At 38.9% G+C, this 20,642-nt stretch overlaps 1 protein-coding gene across 4 annotated transcripts; it reads left to right on the top strand.

Moving 5' to 3' along the window:
• The first annotated feature begins 50 nt into the window (after positions 1 to 50).
• On the top strand, positions 51 to 19,472 carry MRPL39 (mitochondrial ribosomal protein L39). Of its 4 annotated transcripts, none has more exons than XM_070597237.1 (11): positions 59 to 244; positions 995 to 1,201; positions 2,988 to 3,127; positions 5,144 to 5,243; positions 6,211 to 6,278; positions 8,909 to 9,021; positions 11,551 to 11,616; positions 12,533 to 12,686; positions 16,655 to 16,702; positions 18,569 to 18,614; positions 19,369 to 19,472. In XM_070597237.1, exons 1-10 carry the CDS (start codon positions 181 to 183, stop codon positions 18,593 to 18,595), a joined length of 987 nt encoding a protein of 328 aa, XP_070453338.1. In that variant the 5' UTR covers positions 59 to 180; the 3' UTR covers positions 18,596 to 18,614; positions 19,369 to 19,472. The 4 variants fall into 4 exon arrangements, with proteins under 4 accessions (XP_070453336.1, XP_070453338.1, XP_070453339.1 ...); XM_070597238.1 differs by lacking the exon at positions 18,569 to 18,614 and adding an exon at positions 17,947 to 18,007; XM_070597235.1 differs by lacking the exon at positions 18,569 to 18,614 and having other exon boundaries at positions 51 to 244.
• Positions 19,473 to 20,642: the final 1,170 nt, after the last annotated feature.

The raw sequence follows: 20,642 nt of genomic DNA, 5'->3' as shown, positions 1-20,642 counted from the left end.
CGCCCCTCCAGCCACTAACCCTCAGCGAGGCGCCAAGGCGCCCCCTGGCGGCGGCGCGCATCCCGAGCGCAGGGTCCGGAACGGACCTGTGCCACGGAACCCAGCGCGCGGGCTCGGTTTCCGGGAAGGAGGACGGAGAAGGACCTGCGCGCGGCGGTTCCTGCGGCCGCGAGGGAGGCCATGGCCGCGGCGGCTTGGGGGCTGCGGCTCTGTTGGGCCGCCCCCGGTGGCGGGCCCGGCTGGAGTGAGTTTCAGGGGCCGTGGGGATGGGGAGCGAGGCCTCGAGGATGGTGTCTGTCCAGATTGGGTCCGAGGCGGGGCCTGGGAGGTCCCGTGGGGCCGAAGGCGGAGGAGGGTCCCCCAGTGCCCCCGGGGCGGCCGCCCCTTCCCGGCCTGGGGGACCGATCTGGGGGCGCGGGGGTCGGGGAGGAGCGGGGGACGCCTCTGGGAAGGAGCCCGCGTCCAGGTGCAGAGATGTTCCCATCTTCCCATTGGAATACCCGTCCTTGCCAAATCCTCTGATTTGGGGTGTGAAATAAGCTCGCCTTTCTCGCCCTGGATATTGGTAGTTTTGACGTGGGACCCGCAGTCTCCTGGAGCTTTCTTGTCCTCCCCAAGACATTGCCCAGCGACGACTCTGCTCACCTTCCCAGTGACTGTTCTAGTTTTGACCCCACTTCCTGGTTATTTTTTGCCCCTTGTTGGAAAGCACAGAGTGGAATATGGCAGAGGAAATCGATGGGAAATAGGGATCTGATGGTGAAAGAGCAAAGTTGAAGTAACGGTGCAGATCTGGGACAGCCGCAGTTTCCTTCCGTTGGCGTTTTAATGGTTAATATGAGAATGCGTTATTTTAAGTTTGGAGAATGACTTTTAAAGTTCTTTTCCTCCTGTTCTTTCCTTGTGGGAGGATGATGATGCGGGAGTGGAACAGGATGGGATCGGCAGTATGTTACTCATTTTTTCAGTCCTATTTGTTGTGACTTCTACACAGGATTTATAGCAACATCGCCAGCTTCTCAGCTGTCACCGACCGAACTGATAGAAATGCGGAATGATGTCTTTAATAAAGAGAAAAACAGGCAGTTATCATTAACGCCCCGCACGGAGAAGATCGAAGTTAAACACGTTGGGAAAACTGACCCCGGCACTGTCTTTGTGATGAATAAAAACGTTTCAACTCCCTATAGTTGTGCCATGCGTAAGTAACAAATCGGGACGCTGTTTTGACTGTTGTACACAAGTTGTGCAGGAGAACAGGGGCAGAGGAGAAAGGCGCTGTGATCGCTTCCTGAACTTGGCAGAAATTCTCCGTTATCGGGCATCTTACTGTGTGTTCACTGGGTCTTGCAAGCTTGGCCCTGTAAAGCACAGGTTGTTCTGGGACTTGCCTGAATCTGGCTAAGTTGTGGGTTCTCTGTTTCTGGTAGGAGCAGCCGACCTGAAAGCATCGTTACCAGTGTGCTCGCTGGTAGGCCGCAGTCTGCTGTAATGGGAGCAGTCAGCGTGCAGGATTTAAAGGATTTGGGGACAAAGGGATGGCTCTGGCACAGATGCCCAGCTTTTTGGGACCTCTTTTCCTTTCTAGGTCTTTCTAGCCTAACTGAAATCATTTCTCTGCTTTTCACTTGCCTCTTTGTGCGTGTGTTGTGTTTTTGTTTACATTTACGCGTACATGTGGTAAATGTGTGAGTGGAAATGTACAATGGGGTGAATGTGATTTGGGCAAAAATGTTTGTTTTGTTCCTATCTTGAGAGAGATAACTGCACCCCGTGTGTGATTTGGTGTGGAAATGAAGCGAACAGGGCCTCTCTGTATTATTTGTGATCAAAATGCTTTTATGGTTGCTTTGATAGAACTGGTAACATTTAAATTTAGAAAGACCTCCAAATAGATATGTACACCCTCGTGCTCACTCGTATGTATGAGTAGCTGCATTGTTTAAACTTCTGGAAAACTCAGTAATGGTTCCATTTAAGAAGTTAACAACTTTGGTCATCAGCTTCAGCTGGCCTATAGAATGTACACGCTCAGTCTTCCTTTACTCTAGCACTTGAATTAGTGCTTACGATAATTGTTTACTTATTTGTTTTGTAAGCATTTCTTGACCCTCTGCCATATGATAGGTGTTAGGGTTACAGAGGAAGATAAGACAAAGCTCAGGCCCTTCGGGAGCTTTATACACATTACGTGTAGAGTTGAAGCTTCTGAACCACCCTCAGCATGACCCCCGCCCCGAGACTTGCTCATGATTCACTCAACTTTTATTGAATACCTACTGTATTTCAGGCTTTGTAGTAGGCTCTGGATATACATATGAAATACACATGGTCCCTGCCTTGCTGTAACTTATGTAGTCGCTGATAATTAGACCCTGTAGTTCACTTCTGTGAGTAGCTGTGTAATTGAAAAACCACTAATCATGGTTGGAGGTGCATTCTGGGATCGTAGAACAGATGAGCTGATTGGCTTATATGTGAATTCTTCTAATGATTAAAAACTGGTAGCTACAGTATTTAACTTGAAGAGTCCCCATGGGAAAGTAAGAGATGGTTTGGGAGGAAGACCACGAACCCATCTAGAACAGATTTACTGTGGGTGTATATTTTCCATTTTCTTCTAAGTTGTGTGTACATATATCCAAATATGTCTATGATACTGCTCTCTGAATATTTAAATGTAGCTCTTGGAAATTGTTTTATTACTTAATAATTGACAAATTAATTTCAAATTAGACTTAGCCCTAATGATTTTTGTAAATGGTTTGGGTAACTTTGTTAATAATCAGCAATACGTTAGGAGTGTTGGGAATTATTTTTTTTACTGGTTACAGATGTAATATGTAGTACTTTTTCTCCTAAAAAAAGACAGCTTGCAGAATGTTGCCTTTCTAATGTTTTATTTCTTCATGTATCATTTAAACATGTAACCTTTTTCACTTTGAGTTTCGTTTGGTTTAGACTTTCAATCTCTTTGAAATTCCTAGATTTGAGTGAGTGGTACTGCAGGAAGTCCATTCTGGCTCTCGTGGACGGGCAGCCTTGGGACATGTATAAGCCTTTGACCAAGTCCTGTGAGATTCAGTTCCTTACCTTCAAAGATCGTGATCCAGGAGAAGTGAATAAGGTATTTCTGTCTTTACGTTCTCCTCCCCCAACTCCAGCTTTCTTTTCCTCCTTTTTATTAAAATCTGTTGTCTTCGGAGTATGAAATGTGTAGATATGGCCAACGTCAATTGTCGTACGGTGCTAGAGGGGCAATGTTTTACTTGTTAAGTTAGGCATTTTCATAGTCCAAAAACCACCAGCGGCATCCATTTCTCTGTATTTTGGTTTGAGAAGTTATGTGACTTCTACATTCATATCTTTGTTCACCTTACGTTTATTGATCACTGTCTATATTGTGGGTGATTTCATTCCCACTGCTGCTGCTTGAATTCTGCCTTTGACCATCTTCTCTGGATTATTTCAATCACTTTTCAACTCTGTCTTCCACCCCCCCTTTTTTAATACTGAAGTCTTCCATAGTCACTTGCCCCTCACGAACTTGCCTACCTGATAACTGTTCACATAACCTTCCAGACCCTGCATGATCTGACCCCAGGCTGCCTTTCGAGCTTCACCTCCTACTGCATCTTTCCACTTCCTCTTTGCTCCGGCCGCGCTAGTGGACTTGGTCACTGATGGTTTATGCTGTGTTATCCTCCTTGCTTTTGTTGATGCTCGTCCTTCAACTCTGAGTATTTTCTTTCCTCCTATTAAAATCCTTCTTATCTTTCATAGTTCAATTAAAATGCCGTATGCTCTGTGGAACCTTTTCGGTTTCTTTTGGTTGGAATGAATCCCTGTTTTCTTTAGGGCTTCACAACACTTGGCTGGTGTCTCTAGATAGAATATTTTAGTTTTGCCTTGTACTATGAATTGTTGAATGCATTGGATTCTTGGCTCTGTGAAGACAGGGATCATGTCCCTTATTGAACCCAGTCCTTGACTTACATACAGTAAGTGTTTAATAAATATTTGTTGAAATGAAATACTTAAACAAGAAAATGATAGACTTGATATAGTCGTAGCTAACATTGAGTATTTATTCTGTATCCAGACACTGTCTTAAAGTGGTTTACAGGTATTAACTCAGTTAATCCTCATAGAAATCCCATAAAATAGGTGCTAGTATCCCCATTTTCCAGATAAATAAACCGAGGCAAAAAGAGGTTCAGAAGCTTGACTCAACTGGTTACTGGTTTAGGAAGAGGTGGAGGCTGGATTTAAACGTAGGCATTCTGACTCTGGAGTGCGATAGACATTGAAAACATTTAAGTAGATGAAGAAGTACATTTTGCTACTTGCCTCCGAGGCCTAGGTTTGGATTTATTTTTAGTGCGTGCTATGTAGTTTTATAGAATACATTCTGGAGCAGTCTCTGCCACTTGTCAACCAAGTGAGCCCACTCTTTTAGCCCTCCGATGTGGAGAAGAGCTTATGAAGGTCAAGTGCTCAGTTATAGTAGGGCCAGTACAGGGCATAAGATGGGCAGGTATGGTGCAGGACGTCTGTTTCTCTTTATGACTCTGATAAGGTCATTGCATGGATACCCGTGTAAGGCGTGTCCATGGTTAAAAATGTGCTAATAAATTGAAAGCCCAGTTAATGGTGAAGTTGCTTTGCTATAAATAAGAATAATTTGAGTGATGTATGTGGATGTATGTGATGTTAGGTATGGGATAGCAGTATAAATAACCCTTAAAAGTTGAGTTTGTCCTCCATATTTATATATGATATAAACAGCTATATATTAATATATTTATTTTACTTTAGCACAAGTTTGTTAACAAGTTAACTTTGTCCTGGTTAAAAATAAAGTTGCTACCAGATAGTAAAACTATCTATTGGTTGATAAACATTATAGTGTCTGATACCTTGCACAGAAACATTGCTGACAACACAGAGTTGGTGTTTCATTTCATGGGTTTTACTTGGTAGGGTTAATGTCGTGGCCTGGTGGTAACTATTACTATGCGCTGAGGATGGAGAGATATTTGAGAAATATTTCCTAAGTCAAAAGGCAACCTAACTTTTAATGTTCAAGAAACTTCAGTGAATCTTGGTGTGTATTATGTTTGTGTGCATTTTATTTTTCTAGGCTTATTGGCGTTCTTGTGCCATGATGATGGGCTGTGTGATAGAGAGGGCATTCAAAGATGAATATGTGGTCAGTTTGGTCAGAGCTCCAGAAGTTCCTGGTAATGTATACATATTAATATATATATATGTCTATATACATCATGTTTAAATATATATATGTACTTTTTGTAATTCTTGAATATTTTGGTACCTATTTTTGATGTATAGAGTTCGTTTCTAATCTAATCTAAATTACCACGATCCATAAATTCCACTTATTATGTATGGGTAACAGAATCCATTGTATTTGACTATTAGAGGTCAATACTTAGTAGAATTAGAGGAGAATGTTTCTCTTGAATGTGAGTTTCATGTAAATTCATTGTGTCACTGTTTATTTCTTACCACTTTAAGCTTTTATTTCCAAATTGAATGTGTGGAGGAGGAGGAAGTGGGAGTATAAATAGACTTCTGGAGAAAGCTATACTTAGTAGCATTTCACCAGAAATAACCATGATTCTGGAGAGGGACACCATTTTGGGGAAATGGAATTACTTTTTGTAATTTTGCTAAAACTAAGATTTTCAACAATATATGTGGTAGGATCACATTTGTATTTTTTTGTAAAAGGTAAGGGTATATACACCAAAAATATTTGAAAAGCTCAATAAATGATTCTAAGAACAAACAACGGAAATAAGGATATGTAGGAGATACTAAAAAAGAAATTCAACATTTCATATCCATTTAGTCATTCATTTCCTTATTAAATATCTTGTTCTTTTGGAATTTTTATATCTAGTAACTATTTGAAATCTCTATAGTAACAATATTTCCAAAGAAAATTTGAAGAGTTCAAAAATACTAGTGATTTTGGGTTAACAAAAGGTGAGTTAATTTTTTGGATGGGGAAGGTTGGTAGAGCTCTAGCAAGCAGCTGGGATGACAGCTACAGTTTTATAATTTGTGGAGTTAGGACAGGTTACTAACCCTTCATTTTATGGTCAAAATATTCATTTGTTGCGAGTTAGTCACTTTCTACTTGAACAGATTTGATGTGGCTTTTTGTTTTGCTTGTATTTCCAGTAATAGCTGGAGCCTTCTGCTATGATGTAGTTTTGGATAAGAGACTTGATGAGTGGGTGCCAACAAAAGTAAGTACACTCTTTGTAGTGTTAATTTTAGGGTCTGTGCCTTTCTTTGTTAGAATGATTCCTGTGTTAGTATTCTTGATTGATACTGCACGTTGAGGAAATTTAAAAGAATCTCCGTCTATCTGTCTGTCTCTTTATCTATCTTTCTTGTTGCTTTTTCAGTATATTTAAGATAGAGGCATATGAATGAGGGTATTCACAACAGTGTGGTCAGTTGTATGGAAACTTTACGTCCTGCTTGAACTTTTCTTGAAGTACTTTCTTCCTTGTACTGTTCCTTAATTAGTGGTCAAGATGCCCAGAATATAAAATATAGAAGCTTAACTGTCTCAGTTGATGTTGGGGTGGGGGCCCTGGAGCCTAACTCCTTCGATCCCCAGAGCACAATTTGAAAACCAGTGCCCTAAACCATTTTATCCTGTTGCATACTGTGAGATCTCACTATATACAAGGGTTACTTTGAGAGAGGGGGCGGGGAGTCATTTGTGAATTAAAGAATCAGACTTTGACAAAGCTAACCCAGATAGCCACAAACTAGATAGCAACAAACTAGACTCTTTATGAATGTTCTGCCTTCATAATGAGGGTGCTCCTTGCTGGTTTGGGACGTGAGTAGCCACAGGAGCTTGGCCGACAAGGATGATCTAGATCAGGTGCTCTGTAGATAGGGGGTGCTGACAGCTTTCACAAGTCAAGCCTAGCGACTTAGACTGGGGAGAATAGGCAAATGCCTAATTCTTAATTAAGCAAAACTGTATTTTCTACAGACCGGAAGTCTGGAGATCAGAAAAGGGGAGGTGGTATAGCATACCATTTTATCAGTTCCACCATGTATGCTTTTCTCATGTTTTAATATCTCTGAAAACAAAGGTGTCTTACAGTAGATAGGATCTTATGATTGGTAGTATTTTTTCCTTAGTGGTACATCTTTTGTTGTTGGTGCCATCGAGTCGATTCTGACTTCTAGCGACCCTGTGGACAGCAGAGCAGAACCCTGCCTGGTCTTTCTGTGCCATCTTCTCACCTTCCTGCAGTATATCAGACAATACTCTCCTGCTGTTCATAGAGTTTTCATGGCCAATTTTTTTCAGAAGTAGGTGGCCAGGTACTTCCTCCTAGTCTGTCTTAGTCTGGAAGCTCCGCTGAAACCTGTACACCATGGGTGACCCGGCTGGTAAATACTGGTAGCCTAGCTTTCAGCATCACAGCAACATGCTGCTGCCACAGTCTGACAACTGACAGATGGGTGGTGTGGTTCCCTGACTAGAGATGAACCTGGGCTGTGGCGGTGAGACCACCGAGTCTTAACCACTAGACCACCAGGGCTTTGCTAGTGGTACATCTCAGATTTAGTGAAATAAAAAAGCAAAAATTTTGGAGTCAGGACACATCCAGGTTTAAATTCTGGCTTGAGGAGTTATTTCTTGTATAATCCTGCCCATATTGCTTAATATTGAGAGGAAGAGAAGAGGGAGACAGGAAGGAAGGAAGAAAGAGAGAGAGGGAAGAGAGAGAGAGAGCTGAGGAGGAGGGCCAGGGAAAGAGTTGGAACTGTTCTTCATGGTCTCCGGACTCGTGTCAATGTAATTTCTTCTTTTTCAAATATGTCCCCAAATTTAAGAAGAGATTTTTAACTTGATTGGGGGAGTTAATTAAAAACTAATGAGATCGAGATTTAACTCTCATTATCTATGAAACTTGCTGTCTCCTTTTCCTTTTTTTAAAGATAAAACTTTAAAAAAGAGATTTACTAGCTAATTGAAGGCACTGTGGTTGGGTGGATGGCTTAGAGAAAGTGGAGAAGAGTTAGATTCAAGTATCAGCTATATTAAACCATGAATGTAGATTTGCTGTGCAGTAAATTATCCCTTTAAGAATGGAGAAGTGTCATTTCATGCAAAAAAGTGTAATAGGAAATTTATGGAAAGAATTTTATTACAAAAATTATTTGCGTAATAGTGCTTGATCCTTTCTGTATTAGTAATGATTTATAGTATGAAAACTCAATTATTTTTATTAAAAAATTTCATAAGCATTGTTAATGTGTATTATTAATCAATTATTTTAGTTGTGTAAAATTGACATTTTCATTAAACAGAAACTTATGTTGGATATATGCTATGTTTGGACAGGGCCAATGATGACATTACGTTCCTAGTGAAATTTTGTGAATCACATAAACAATAGTTTTTTCCCCATGCATTTAATAAACTTAGTTTTATTCATAGTGTAAACAAATTTTTGTATCTTACTGTTTGTTTTTTAGCGTTTCTACTTGTTGCATCATCATTTTAATAAACATTTATGAGGTTGTATAATTTGAGTGAAATGTTTATTAACATTTCTTTGTAGGATTATCTTTAATAATTATTATTCAAACAGGCTTATATCTTATAATTACAGGTAAATTACAAGTTTTATAGTTTGTAGAGTTGGGAGAAATTGCTAACCCTACATTTTATGGTCCAAATATTTAATTGTTGCAAATTAGTAACTTTGCTAAGAAATTTGCTCTTGCTTTTTGTTTTAGTTGGATTTGTAATATTAAGCATACAGTTTTATCTTATCTGCCTTATGGAGAAATACTTTTAAATAAATTGTTGCAAAAATTTAATACTTTCATTTTTAAGGAGAACCTGCGTTCCTTCACAAAAGATGCTCGTGCTTTAATTTATAAAGATCTTCCGTTTGAACCTCTGGAAGTTGACGCAAAAGTAGCATTAGAAATATTTCAACACAACAAGTAAGTGTTGGCTTCTTTTAAAGCAAGATTGAACCTCCCAAAGTTATATGTAATGAAGAAAATTCAACTCCTGAGAATTTTTATCTAGGACACCATTTTATTTTTAGCTCTAAGATCTCTCCTTCTGCACTAGCCTGTTTACTTTTGTTCATGTCATTTCCCTGAGAAAAAGTCCATCCCCGCCCCTTCACCCTCTGCGCCCCCCGCATAGTTTTCTCACCGTTTTACCTCTCTGTGTCTTCGGCCAGTCTTCTTTATATCAACGTAATTGTGTTTCCCCTTTTTCCTTACACTGTGGAGTGATAGCATACGTTAAGAAACTATTATTTTGTGCATTTGGCAGCCTTTCCTTCTACTCCTTCCACTCTTTAAATGAAAAAGGTAAGAGAGAAAACGCCAGGGGTTTGGAGGGAGCTAAGCGCTGAGTAAAATGTTTACACAGCCAGGCCTTAGTCTTCTGCATGGGAATTATCCATTTGATGGATTTTCTTTGCCAACATTTTAGCTGCTGCCTGGCTTCTCAGTTCCCTTTCTCAGAAAACTATCAGTTTACCTTATTTTACAAATTGTAAGACCATAAGCTAAATTTTAATATTAATGTAATTGAAATTAGAACTAATTAGAAAGGGAAATCTGTGTTCCAAAAATTAAAAAAAAAGCATAGGTACTAGATTCTGATGCCAAAATATGCACCTGCAAATTGTTAAAGGTTATAGATTGCAATTTCTTTAAGTATTTATAAATTGAGGCACAAATTCTCATGGGGATAATTTATAATATTTAGCATATCCTGGAACCAGTGTACTTAGAAAGTAGTAGGAATATACTCCTTTAACTGAACTAGAGTGCAAATAGTTCTATAGAACCAGACCACCATTAATTCTACAAGAAAATTCCTTGGATTATCAGAACATAGCAAGTCACCTCCTGTGCCAAAATTCTAGGGTCATGCTGTTCAATAGAAATATAATGTGAGCCATCTATATAACTAAATTTTCTAGTAGCTACATTAACAAAAGTTAAAAGAAAAGGTGAAATTAATTTTAATAAGACATTTTATTTAAACAACATATCTAAAATGTTATTTCAACATGTGGTCAATATTTAAAAAAGTAATGATATTTTCTATTCTCTTTTTCATACTGAATCTTCAGAATCTACTGTGTGTTTTCCATGTCAGACACTTTTCAGTGAGGACTGATTGCATTTAAGTGCTCCATAGCTACCATACTGGACAGTGTACTGCAGACTTTCATTCCACATTCACTGAGATGTCCCTTTTCCCACTGAAATGTCAAAGTCTAGTAGAGGCTTCTAGAACTTGGGTAACTCAATTGAATGTGTGGGGGAAGGTGGGGATAGTTCTGGGGCAAGTTTGAGGGAACAGAGAGTTTTGGATGGTTGAAGGTGGATCAGTGATTGACCTTTCTGCTGCAGGGGGAACTTTCAGTTACTTTGGCTCCCAGGGGACAGGAGCATCTCTTAGAGGTGGGTCAAGAGAGACAAGTATTCAAGGGAAAATCGGCCCCCTCACTAATGCATGGGGGGCTCTAGGAGAAGGGATGTGGCAGTAAGTGGATGTTTTTGCATAAACGAATCCTTCCCAACCTTGCACCACTTACAGGTAATACTTGTTTGGCACTCTGGGGTCAATAGACAAAGCTCTTGGTAGTAAGTCGTAAAGTCATGATTTAAACCTGGGCTGTGCAGTTCCATTTGTGCTATTAGCTATACTCACAGAATTGTGTAGATTTGAGAGAGATTTAGGCATTGGAATTGACATGACTTGGTAATAGATTGGATGGAAGGCTGTTGTGGGAGAAGCAGGAATCAAGGAAATCTCTGAAGTTTTTCACCTGGACACGTGGGTAGGTGGTGGCATCATTTACTAAGCTAGGAAATTCAGAAATAAGAAAAAGTTTGGTGGGAAAAGAGGGGATAAGCTTTTGTTTAGTTTGACAATTTGGGAGTCTAAGTTGCTTGTGGAACACCCTAGTGGATGTGCGGAAGGGTTTTGGATATACAGTTTTGGGCTCAGAAGAGGTATGTGAATTAGAAGCAGAGATGTGAAAGATATAGATGTGGAAGTGATAATTAAAGCTGTGCCGGTCAAGCAGCTCGCCCAGGGAGGATGCTCAGAGTGGAAGTCTAGGACAGCACCCCCGAAGGGCAGAGAAAGACAAGAGTGGCCAGAGAGTTAAAATAGCATGCAGTAGGGAATGCCACAAAAGCTGGTGGGAAAGGGCACTTTGAGAACTGGAGGTGAGCAATGGAAATAGGGACTGAAAGTGTCCATTAGGCTTGCACCAAGGAGGTCCCTGTGGGTTAGGTGAGAACAGTTGGGTGGGGTCGTGAGGCTGTGGCAGATTGAAGGAGGTGAGGAGTGAATGGGAGGTGACGAAGGAGAGGCTCCAAGTGCAGACCCTTCTTTAAACAACTCTGGCTGACGAGGAAGAGAAAGGGAATGTGTCTTTAAACACCTTTTTGTATATTTAGAATTCAACTTTTTTTTTCTTTGCTGCTTTTTAGGTACAAAATAGATTTCATAGAAGAGAAGGCATCTCAGAACCCTGAGAGAATAGTCAAGCTACACAGGTGTGTAAAAATAAAAATATTGGATTCTATGCTAATTTATAGGAAGGCTTAGCTTTATTGTTACCTGAGTGTAGTGTACGACTGAAAAAGATGAATTTGTACCTTGTTATTCTTATTACCTTATTTTCTCCTGCTTTGTTCCTCGTTTTGATATGGTGGTAATTGGAAGCTTTAAATTATCTTCAGGAACAGTTGTGGTTTCTGTTCCTCATTTTACTGTTTGTTATTTTTATTTCTGCATTTCATGAGTTGAAAACCATTGTTTAAAAATAATTTTTAAGAGTCAATTTTGAAATTGGGCAAAATATTCATTGCTGCGAATTGAGTATAATTCATGTATACAGAAATATGAATACTGACTAATTCGTTACTGCCTGCGTTTACATATAAGTGAGTTATATCTGAATGTGCTTTCTGACACAGGGAGCAGAGGTAGGACAATGCGTTATGCAGATATGACTTCGTGGCCTGTCTCTCTCTTCTCAACTTCATGTTTCCTTGACTCAGACTTAACTTTTTTCCCCAGAAAGCTGCTCTTTGGACACAATCTGTCCTCCATGCTGAATTCTAAACTCTGCTGCAGTGGGTTATTGTAAAGGTGTTGGTTATCAGTGTGGACATTGGATGCACTCGACAGCATGATGTGTTCAGTGATCTTAGACGTCTTTCACACTATATCAATGCTAATTAAGAAAATGGTTCACTTGATTTTAATTTTCAAGTTTTAGCCTCTTCACTTGAGACCGTTATGCGGGGGCTATTAGAGACTGAACTGATCCATGTAGGGATGTAGATTAGGGACTACGTGGGGACATATGTCAGGGATGTAGCAGCAAAGAGAACGAATAGATTTTTTTCCCACACTATTGTAAATGATTCGATTTTGAGGTTTTATTTATTTTTCAAATCAAATTAGATTTGGTGACTTCGTTGATGTCAGTGAGGGCCCTCTTATTCCAAGAACGAGTATTTGTTTCCAGTATGAAGTGTCAGCGGTTCACAATCTTCAAGCCACCCAGTCGAGTCTTGTACGAAGATTCCAGGGTCTCTCTTTACCTGTTCACTTAAGAGTAAGTAAAGCTTAAAGTTTCAGGGCATCCAGTTTGGGTGTGGGTATGATTCTGGTCTTGATTTTATACCGATTTGAAGGATATATGTTTTAATTTTCATTAAGTCGTGTGACAGTAATATTTTGTAAAACTCAGGTTTGTGATTAAAAACAATTTTTCCCAGGGTGTAAACAGATAATTCACAAAAGAGACATTAGTTGAAAAAATTAAATCAAATTGAGATAGCATTTTTAATTTTTCAAATTAGTTTAGTGGAGAGTGCATTGAGGAGTGTTGGAGTGCATGTTGATAAGCCCTTCTGGAATGCCTTCTGGCCTTACATTTGGCATGTTGTTCTCCCTAATTTTGATCATCCTTTCATCAAAAGAAAAAATGACAAAGCCTGTCATTTTCCATATTTCCACCCCTTGCTAATCCTTTCTTTTTTTAATTAAACTTTTGATTTTGAGATAATTGTAGATTTACAAGAAGTTACAGGGTATAACACAGAGAGATCCGTAGTATCTTTTCCAGTTTCAGCAATGGTAACATCTTCCCAATTGTAGTACAATATTACAACCAGAGTATGGACATCAACCCAGTGAAGATACAGAACAATTCCTTCACAAGGATCCCTCATGTTGGCTTTTTATAGCCACACTCACTCACACCCGCTCCCCTCTGACCTACCCCCACCTCCTTACCCCTGACAACTACTAATGTGTTTTCCATTTCTATACTTTTGTCATCTCAAGAATGTTATATGGATGGGATCATACACTATGTAATCTTTGGGATTGTTTTTTTTCACTTAGCATAATTCTCTGGAGATTCATCCAAGTTGTTGCATGTGTCAGTATATCAGTAGTTCCTTCCTTTTTTTTGCTGAGGAACATTAGCCCTGAGCTATCTGTTGCCAGTCTTCCCCCAGCTCCTTTTTTTTTTTGCTTGAGGAAGATTAGCCCTGACCTAACCCCTCTGCCAGTTGTCCTCCACTTTATATGTGGGTCGCTGCCACAGCATGGCTGACAAGTGGTGTCGTTCCTCGCCTCGGATCTGAACCTGCGAACCTGGGCCACTGAAGCAGAGTGTGCCCAACTCAACCACTATGCCACGGGGCTGGCCCCATAGTTCCTTCCTTTTTATTGCTGAGTGTTATTTCTTGGTGTGGATATACCATGGTTTACTTAACCATTCACTTGTTAAAGGATATTTGGGTTGTTTTAGTTTTTTGGCTGTTATGAGTAAAGCTGCTATGAACATTTGTGTACAGGTTTTTGTGAATATATGTTTTCGTTTCTCTTGGATAAATGCCCGGGGATTCAAATTGCTAGGTCAAATAGTAAGCACGTTTGGTTTTTTAAGAAACTACCAAACTGAGTTCTATTTTACATTCCCACCAGCAACGTGGGAGTAATTAGTTTTTCTAATCCTTGCCAGCATTTGGTGTTGTCACTATTTTTTATGTTAGCCATTCTGATAGGTTTGTAGTGACTTCTCATTGTAGTTTTAATTTGCATTTCCCTATTGGCCAATTGTTTGAACATCTTTTCTTGTGCTTGTCACCTGTGTATCTTGGTGAAATGTCTGTTCATGTCTTCTGCCCATGTTCTGATTGGATTGTTTACTTTTTTACTGTTGAATTTTGAGAGTTTTTTTATAGTCTAGATGCAAGTCTTTTGTTAAATACATAGTTTGCAAATATTTTCTCTGTCTGTTGCCTGTCTTTTCATCCGCTTAACAGGCTTTTGCAGATCAGCAGTTTTTAATTTTGATGAGGTCCAGTTTATCAGTTTTTGCCTCTATAGATCATACTTTTGGTGTCAATTCTAAGAGTTCTTTGCCTAGCCCTAAATGCTAAAAATTTTCTCCTGTTATTTTTCCTTGAAGTTTTATAGTTTTATTTTTACATTGTGGTCCATTTTGAGTTAAATTTTGTATAAACTGTGAGATTTAGGTTGAGACGTTTTTTTTTTTTTGCCTGTGCATGTCAAATTGCTCCAGTAGCATTGTTGAAAAGGCTGTCCTTCCTCTGTTAATTGCCTTTGCACCCTTGTTAAACATCAGTTGGTCATATTTGTGTGAGTCTATTTCTGGGTTCTCTATTCTGTTCCATTGATTTATGTGTCTGTTCCCCTGCCAATATCACACAGTCTTGATTACTGTAGCTATAAATAGTTCTTGAAATCAGATAGAATAATTCCTTCCATGTTATTATTTTTAAAAAAAATTGTTTTAGCTATTCTAGGTCCTTTGCTTTTCCATTTAATTTTAGGGTAATCTTTTCTATATCAACAAATCTTGTTGGGAATTTGATAGGAATTTTATTAAACCTGTATATCAATTTGGAGAGAATGAACATCTTTAACATGTTGAGTCTTCTAATCTATGAACACAGTGTATCTTTTCATTTATTTGAATCTTCTTTCATCTCTTTCATGAGCATTTTGTAATTTTTAGCATATGTGTCCTTTACATGTCTGATTTTTCTCCACATACCTGTTTCCTTTCCTAGCTTTCTCCATTTCAGTAAGTAGCACCATCATCTGCCTCGATGGTTGAGGTAATCCTTGATTCTTTTTCCCTCACGGCCATCCCCATCCCATCCATCAGCAAGTCCTTTCAACTCTTAACTCTAAAACATGTCACAAATCCATCCACGGCATAGCATCTCGTCTACTACTACTTCCCTCATTCAACTCCCTCTTTCACTCCCCTCCCTTGCTTTCATTCTTGCCCCCCACAGCACATTCTCTACTTAGTAGCCAAAATGATCTTTTTAATACACAAATCAGATCATGTAATTCTTCTGTCCCAAAATTTCCGATGGCTTTTTGTAAACAAACCCCAACCCTTGACCCTTCTCCCAAAGCCCTACATTATCTGGCCCCTTCCTACCTCTCTGACTTCATCTCGTACTGCTTTCTCCATCACCCATTATATTCCAGCCATATCTTAAGGTCTCTGCACTACCTGTTCATTCTACCTGCGTCAGGTATAGTTTTCCCTTCAAACATACCCTGCTGCTCTTTCTCCCGAAGGGTTTGTGTGTGCATATTTAGTAATTTTGCTTTTTATTTTAGGGTTTACGAGCTCATTCAGTGTGAAATAGTCAATGGCCCGCCCATATCCCTCAGTATCACCTTCAGCTGACTTAATAAAATTGCTTTTTTTTTTGAGGAAGATTAGCCCTGAGCTAACTACTGCCAGTCCTCCTCTTTTTTTTTTTTGCTGAGGAATCCTGGCCCTGAGCTAACATCTGTGTCCATCTTCCTCTACTTTATATGTGGGATGCCTACCGCAGCATGGGGTGCCAAGCGGTGCCAAGTCTGCACCCGGGATCCAAACTGGCGAACTCCAGGCCACTGAGAAGTGGAACATGCGAACTTAACCGCTGCGCCACTGGGCCAGCCCCTAATAAAGTTGTTATTGTCATTATGTGCTTCACACAGTTTTCCTTTAGGCATTATGATAATCCTCTGCTATATAAGATTGTTAGAGATTAAGGAAATTGGTTCTATAATTTTACTTTTGTCTTCATTCGTACTTGTTCTTTAGAGTAATTTTCTAAATCGTTTAGGTCTGTCATTTCAGTGTGAAGGTGTCACAGTTGGTTCTTAATGAACTTCCTGTGATTACTTAGGATTTGAGGATTTGGTTATTTAAGGCAAAAACTGAAATCTACGAGAAAGTGGGGTAGGTTTTTGCTTCTCATTAGAAGGAATGCTTTCTACGATGGTAATGATTAAGGACAAAAGAGGAAGAATGCATATTCAGTACTTGTCTTTTTTCCTTAAATACCAAACAAGGCAGCTGTTCCACAGAGTACCTTTTTCTCCTACTCTAATCCACTTTGTAACCACTTAGCCTCATTAGTACTGCCTAGCTTTTTATGTATTTGTTTTGGTTAAGAACTATATAAAGACTCAGCCTCTTTTATTTTAACCTTACTGCTGTATTTAATTGATAGTAAATCTTTTCTTTTCAAGGCACATTTTACGATATGGGATAAGTTATTGGAAAGATCTCGGAAAATGGTAAGTGTTTTTGACAGCTAATGAGTACTCGTTTATGAAGAAATTTTCATTGAAATTAAGCAACACCAGAAAAAAAAAGAGAGAAAGAAAGGAAGAAAAAGAGTAAATAAGTTGTCTCAATAGCTAAAGCAATGTTGTGGTTGTTGACCCCAGTAGTATTTTGGCAAGAGAAAAGTTGTAATTTGGCACTTCTCTTTGTTATTTGTTAATATCTTGGAAATGATACTGTAGAACTTGAAGAGAAATAAGAGTATTGCTATATAGTAGTAATAGTCCCTAATGGTTGTAATGATGGTAATTAAATCTTATGATGATTTTTTTGTAAACTTAATGAACATTTAAAGATTAAGACTTGTCAGATATATTTTAAAGCTGTCTTGACTCTTGACAGATTAAATCTGCAAATGTCCTGAAAAACCAAATTTTGAGTGCTGGTGTAGTTTATTTTCTGTCATTAGCATTTAGGTTTCACAAGTAGAAATGATTAGATTTCTTGACCACGACTATTCCTGGTCTCTCTTTCATAGGCCACATGTTCCTCTTTTACTTACATTATCTGATAACTATCCTGTGTAATCTGGCCTCACAAACCCTTGCTAGTTGCAATAAGGTTAGTTACTAGGTACATTACCTCACAGTTACAATTTCTTTTTTGTGGTGAGAAATTGTAAAATCTACTCTGATAGCAACTTTCAGATATACAATACAGTATTATTAACTCAAACTTATTTTCAAGTCTGTTTATTTCTTCATGACAGTTCTTCTGTCTAGGCTCCGTTTCCTGTTCTCCTTTTGTCAATTTATGTCCTACTCATTCTTCAATACCTCGCCCAAGTCTTAGCTTCTCCATGAAACATTCTCAGTAATCTCTGAACAAATATCCATTCCTATAATTTCTGTTTGATTATGTACCTCCTCATATTGTTTTCTGATTGTTTTTGCTAGTACATTTACATTCGATCTGTTAATCCATTCAGGGTTTGTTGTATATGTGTAACCCAAAATTTTACCCAACATTTGGCACATTTGGGGGTTACCCAATAAATATTTATTGATTATTTTTCATGATGATGCATAAACCTAGTCTTTATTAATGAATTTACAGATAGAATTTATTGTTTAGGCACTTAGCCATAATGTTCTTATGTAAAGGTTATGTCATTTTCTTTTTCTCATGAGATGAAAGTATTTTTGAATGGATAGGATAACTTTGTCTCTTTGCTTGGTCACAATAATCATTTTAGATTAAGAAACTAGAGAAGAAATGAAGTAAAGACAATAACCTAGAGAATCTATTAGAAATCAGTGAGTCACTCTTTTTGTAACATTTTTTTCTAGTTCAGTTTCCTTCTTCCACTATCCATTTCGCTTGTCCAAAGGGAGTAGGTTAAACCTGGTTCATTGATTCAGCTAACACAGACTTACTGAGTGTTTGTTCTATGCCAGGAACTTTAGGTACAAATACGAGCAAAACCTACTTGCTGCCCTCAGGGAAGTTGCTTTAAGGGATAACTGGACTTATAAGCAGACAGCTCAAATGTGCGTGTGGGGCTCTGGCACACAGGAGAGAAGGGCCCAAACCAAGCTGGGGGGTTGGTTAAGGAAAGTTCCCAGGAATTGGTATTTCTTAAGTTGGTTTTAATAAAAATAGGCCAGGCAGATAAATTGCTTGGGGATGGATTGGGGGTTATCTCAGAGGAAGCCGTTTGCCTAGAGGTGTGGAGGAGTGGAGAGCATGGTGAATGTAAGATGAATGTGAATGTGCAGTCACATACAGTGTGGCTGATGAATCCAAATAAGTTTGTTGTAAATAGAATATGAGGGGCTTGTCTTCCATCATGTGGAATTTGCATTCCCCTCCTGAAGGTGATTGGAGGTAACTGGAGAATTTGAACAAGGAAATGACCTGTTGGTAAGCTATTCCTGTTTAAAAGCTCATTCTGTGGGCAGCGTGGAAGATAGCTGCAACTTAAACCAGCAGTCCTACTAGGGGGATTGCCAGTGGTGAGATCCTCCAGTTCAGGTATGGCATGGGGGATGGCTGTGAGAGTTACTTAGGCAGAATTAACCGCACTGTTGATTGAATATGCAGGTCAAGAACTGTGGATTCTCTAATGCCGAGTTTGGGCAGCTGAGCAGAACCCTTCACTGAATAGATAATGCAGGAGGTGGGGCAGGTTTTGGGGTGGTGAGGAATACAGTTGAGCTGTGTTTGTTTGATGTGTTCTGAGTGACCTAGCATAGAAATATGGACATACAGATACCTATTTCTACTAAACCTGTAATATGCTATGTTCAAAATGGATTTCTCTCTCCCAACACCATAGACTGATTTAAAATAGCTTGTTGCAGCACCGCTGGTATTCTTCTTGTATTAATGATTTCATTTTATAAATGAAAAATAAAATGACGAACTTGAGAAGCCTAGATATATGCCTCAGATTGTATTTTTAATGTAATTGTTGTACTTTACTTGACAATTTCTATTGAGAACTTGGCCTTCTAAGTTTTCTTCTCTTTCTACTTAACTTTCTGTACTAATTATTATTGAAGGAGAAGACAGAGGGTCATTATAAGAGAAGGACTGTGGAATGATTTTAAATGGCGGGTGACGGGTAAAGTTGAAAGTGTTTATTAGAAAAGTAAAGCTATTCATGTTTTTACAGGTAACTGAAGATCAAACTAAACCTACAGAGGAAAGTACATCTCCCTAGTAACTTCCTGAAATTTAAATATGTATAGTGAATTAAAATAAAAGTTTTCTATGAAATGTTTGTATGTGCTTATAAAGATTAACTCTCTTTTCCTCCCTAGGATTTATACTGATGTTTACTTTTTCTGTTCTTAAAGGATAAAACAACTTAGGTTGTTCACAATAAAAATTTCACCCAGAAACAGCCCTCTCCTCCTTTCTCCCCGGATGTAATACTTTGGTGTGTTTTCTCGTTTCAATTCTTTTTTCAATATGTATAAACATATATGTACAAATACAAATGTAATCTTTTAAAAACATAAATAGGATGGTACTAGTTGTTTCCATTTTTCCCTATTTTAAACAGTACAGTAAACATCCTTGTGCAAAATGGCAAGTGTTTTCTGGATAGACAGATTAACTTAGTATTTGCTCATTTAACTATTTCCTACACACTGGTCATTGTACTGAGCCTTTCACATGGAACTTCTTATTTAATCCTCACAGCAACCAGTTGAGAAGGAGTTTCCATTTTATAAAGGAGGAAACTGAGAGAGCAGGGAACTGACAAATAGCAGAACTGGAATTCGGACCCAGGTAGTTTCACTCACATGCTCTTATGGACTCTGCACTGCCCCCCATGTAAGTAATTTTGTAGGAATAGATATCTGGTAGGGAATTACTGACAGATGCTCCCAGATCCTTGCCTCCAAAGGGGTTTGCCAAATGACAGTCTCAACAGCAGTGTCTGAGTGCCCGTTGCCCAGGCCTTGGGCAAGTCTTGATTACCGGTCTGGTAAAAATATGTTGCCAAAAAATTTCTTCCCATCCCAGTCTCAGCACTTTGCTTTCCATGCTTGGTGCACAGGTTTCATCTGAAGATCTTATTTCTTCCCTGGGTAGAATCTACTTTTTCCTAGAGTCCAAATCTTCCTCTTTCTTGATTAACTTTCTCATTGTATTGGAGTCCGTAGTAGGTTCCAGCCTAAAAAAAAGTGTCTGAGAGGTGAGCGCTTGCATGTCTAAAGTGGCTTTGTTTTGCAACAGACATTTGATCAACGATTTGGCTAGGTATAGAATTCTAGATTAAAAATAATTTCCTATCAAGACTTTGAAAGCAACTCAGTCATCTTCTGGCATCTGATGTTGCTAATGAGGAGTCTGATAGCAGTCTGATTTTGTTGCTTTTTATGTAATCTCTTCTCTGCAACCCTGCCTTTCTCTTCACCTCCCCTGCTGCCCACCTTC

The sequence above is a fragment of the Equus przewalskii genome, chromosome 27 (assembly GCF_037783145.1).
Source record: "Equus przewalskii isolate Varuska chromosome 27, EquPr2, whole genome shotgun sequence".
In the NCBI taxonomy this organism is placed as follows: domain Eukaryota; kingdom Metazoa; phylum Chordata; class Mammalia; order Perissodactyla; family Equidae; genus Equus; species Equus przewalskii.
Note: the sequence above shows the minus strand (reverse complement) of the source record. Positions and strands in the feature narration are given on the sequence as shown.

Excerpts from the sequence above, each read along its gene's own strand:
- MRPL39 (XM_070597235.1), top strand. The coding sequence starts at position 181 with ATGGCCGCGGCGGCTTGGGGGCTGCGGCTCTGTTGGGCCGCCCCCGGT. Across the intron at positions 245-994 it reads CGGTGGCGGGCCCGGCTGGA|GATTTATAGCAACATCGCCA; the intron begins GTGAGTTTCAGG and ends ACTTCTACACAG. Across the intron at positions 5,244-6,210 it reads CAGAGCTCCAGAAGTTCCTG|TAATAGCTGGAGCCTTCTGC; the intron begins GTAATGTATACA and ends TTGTATTTCCAG.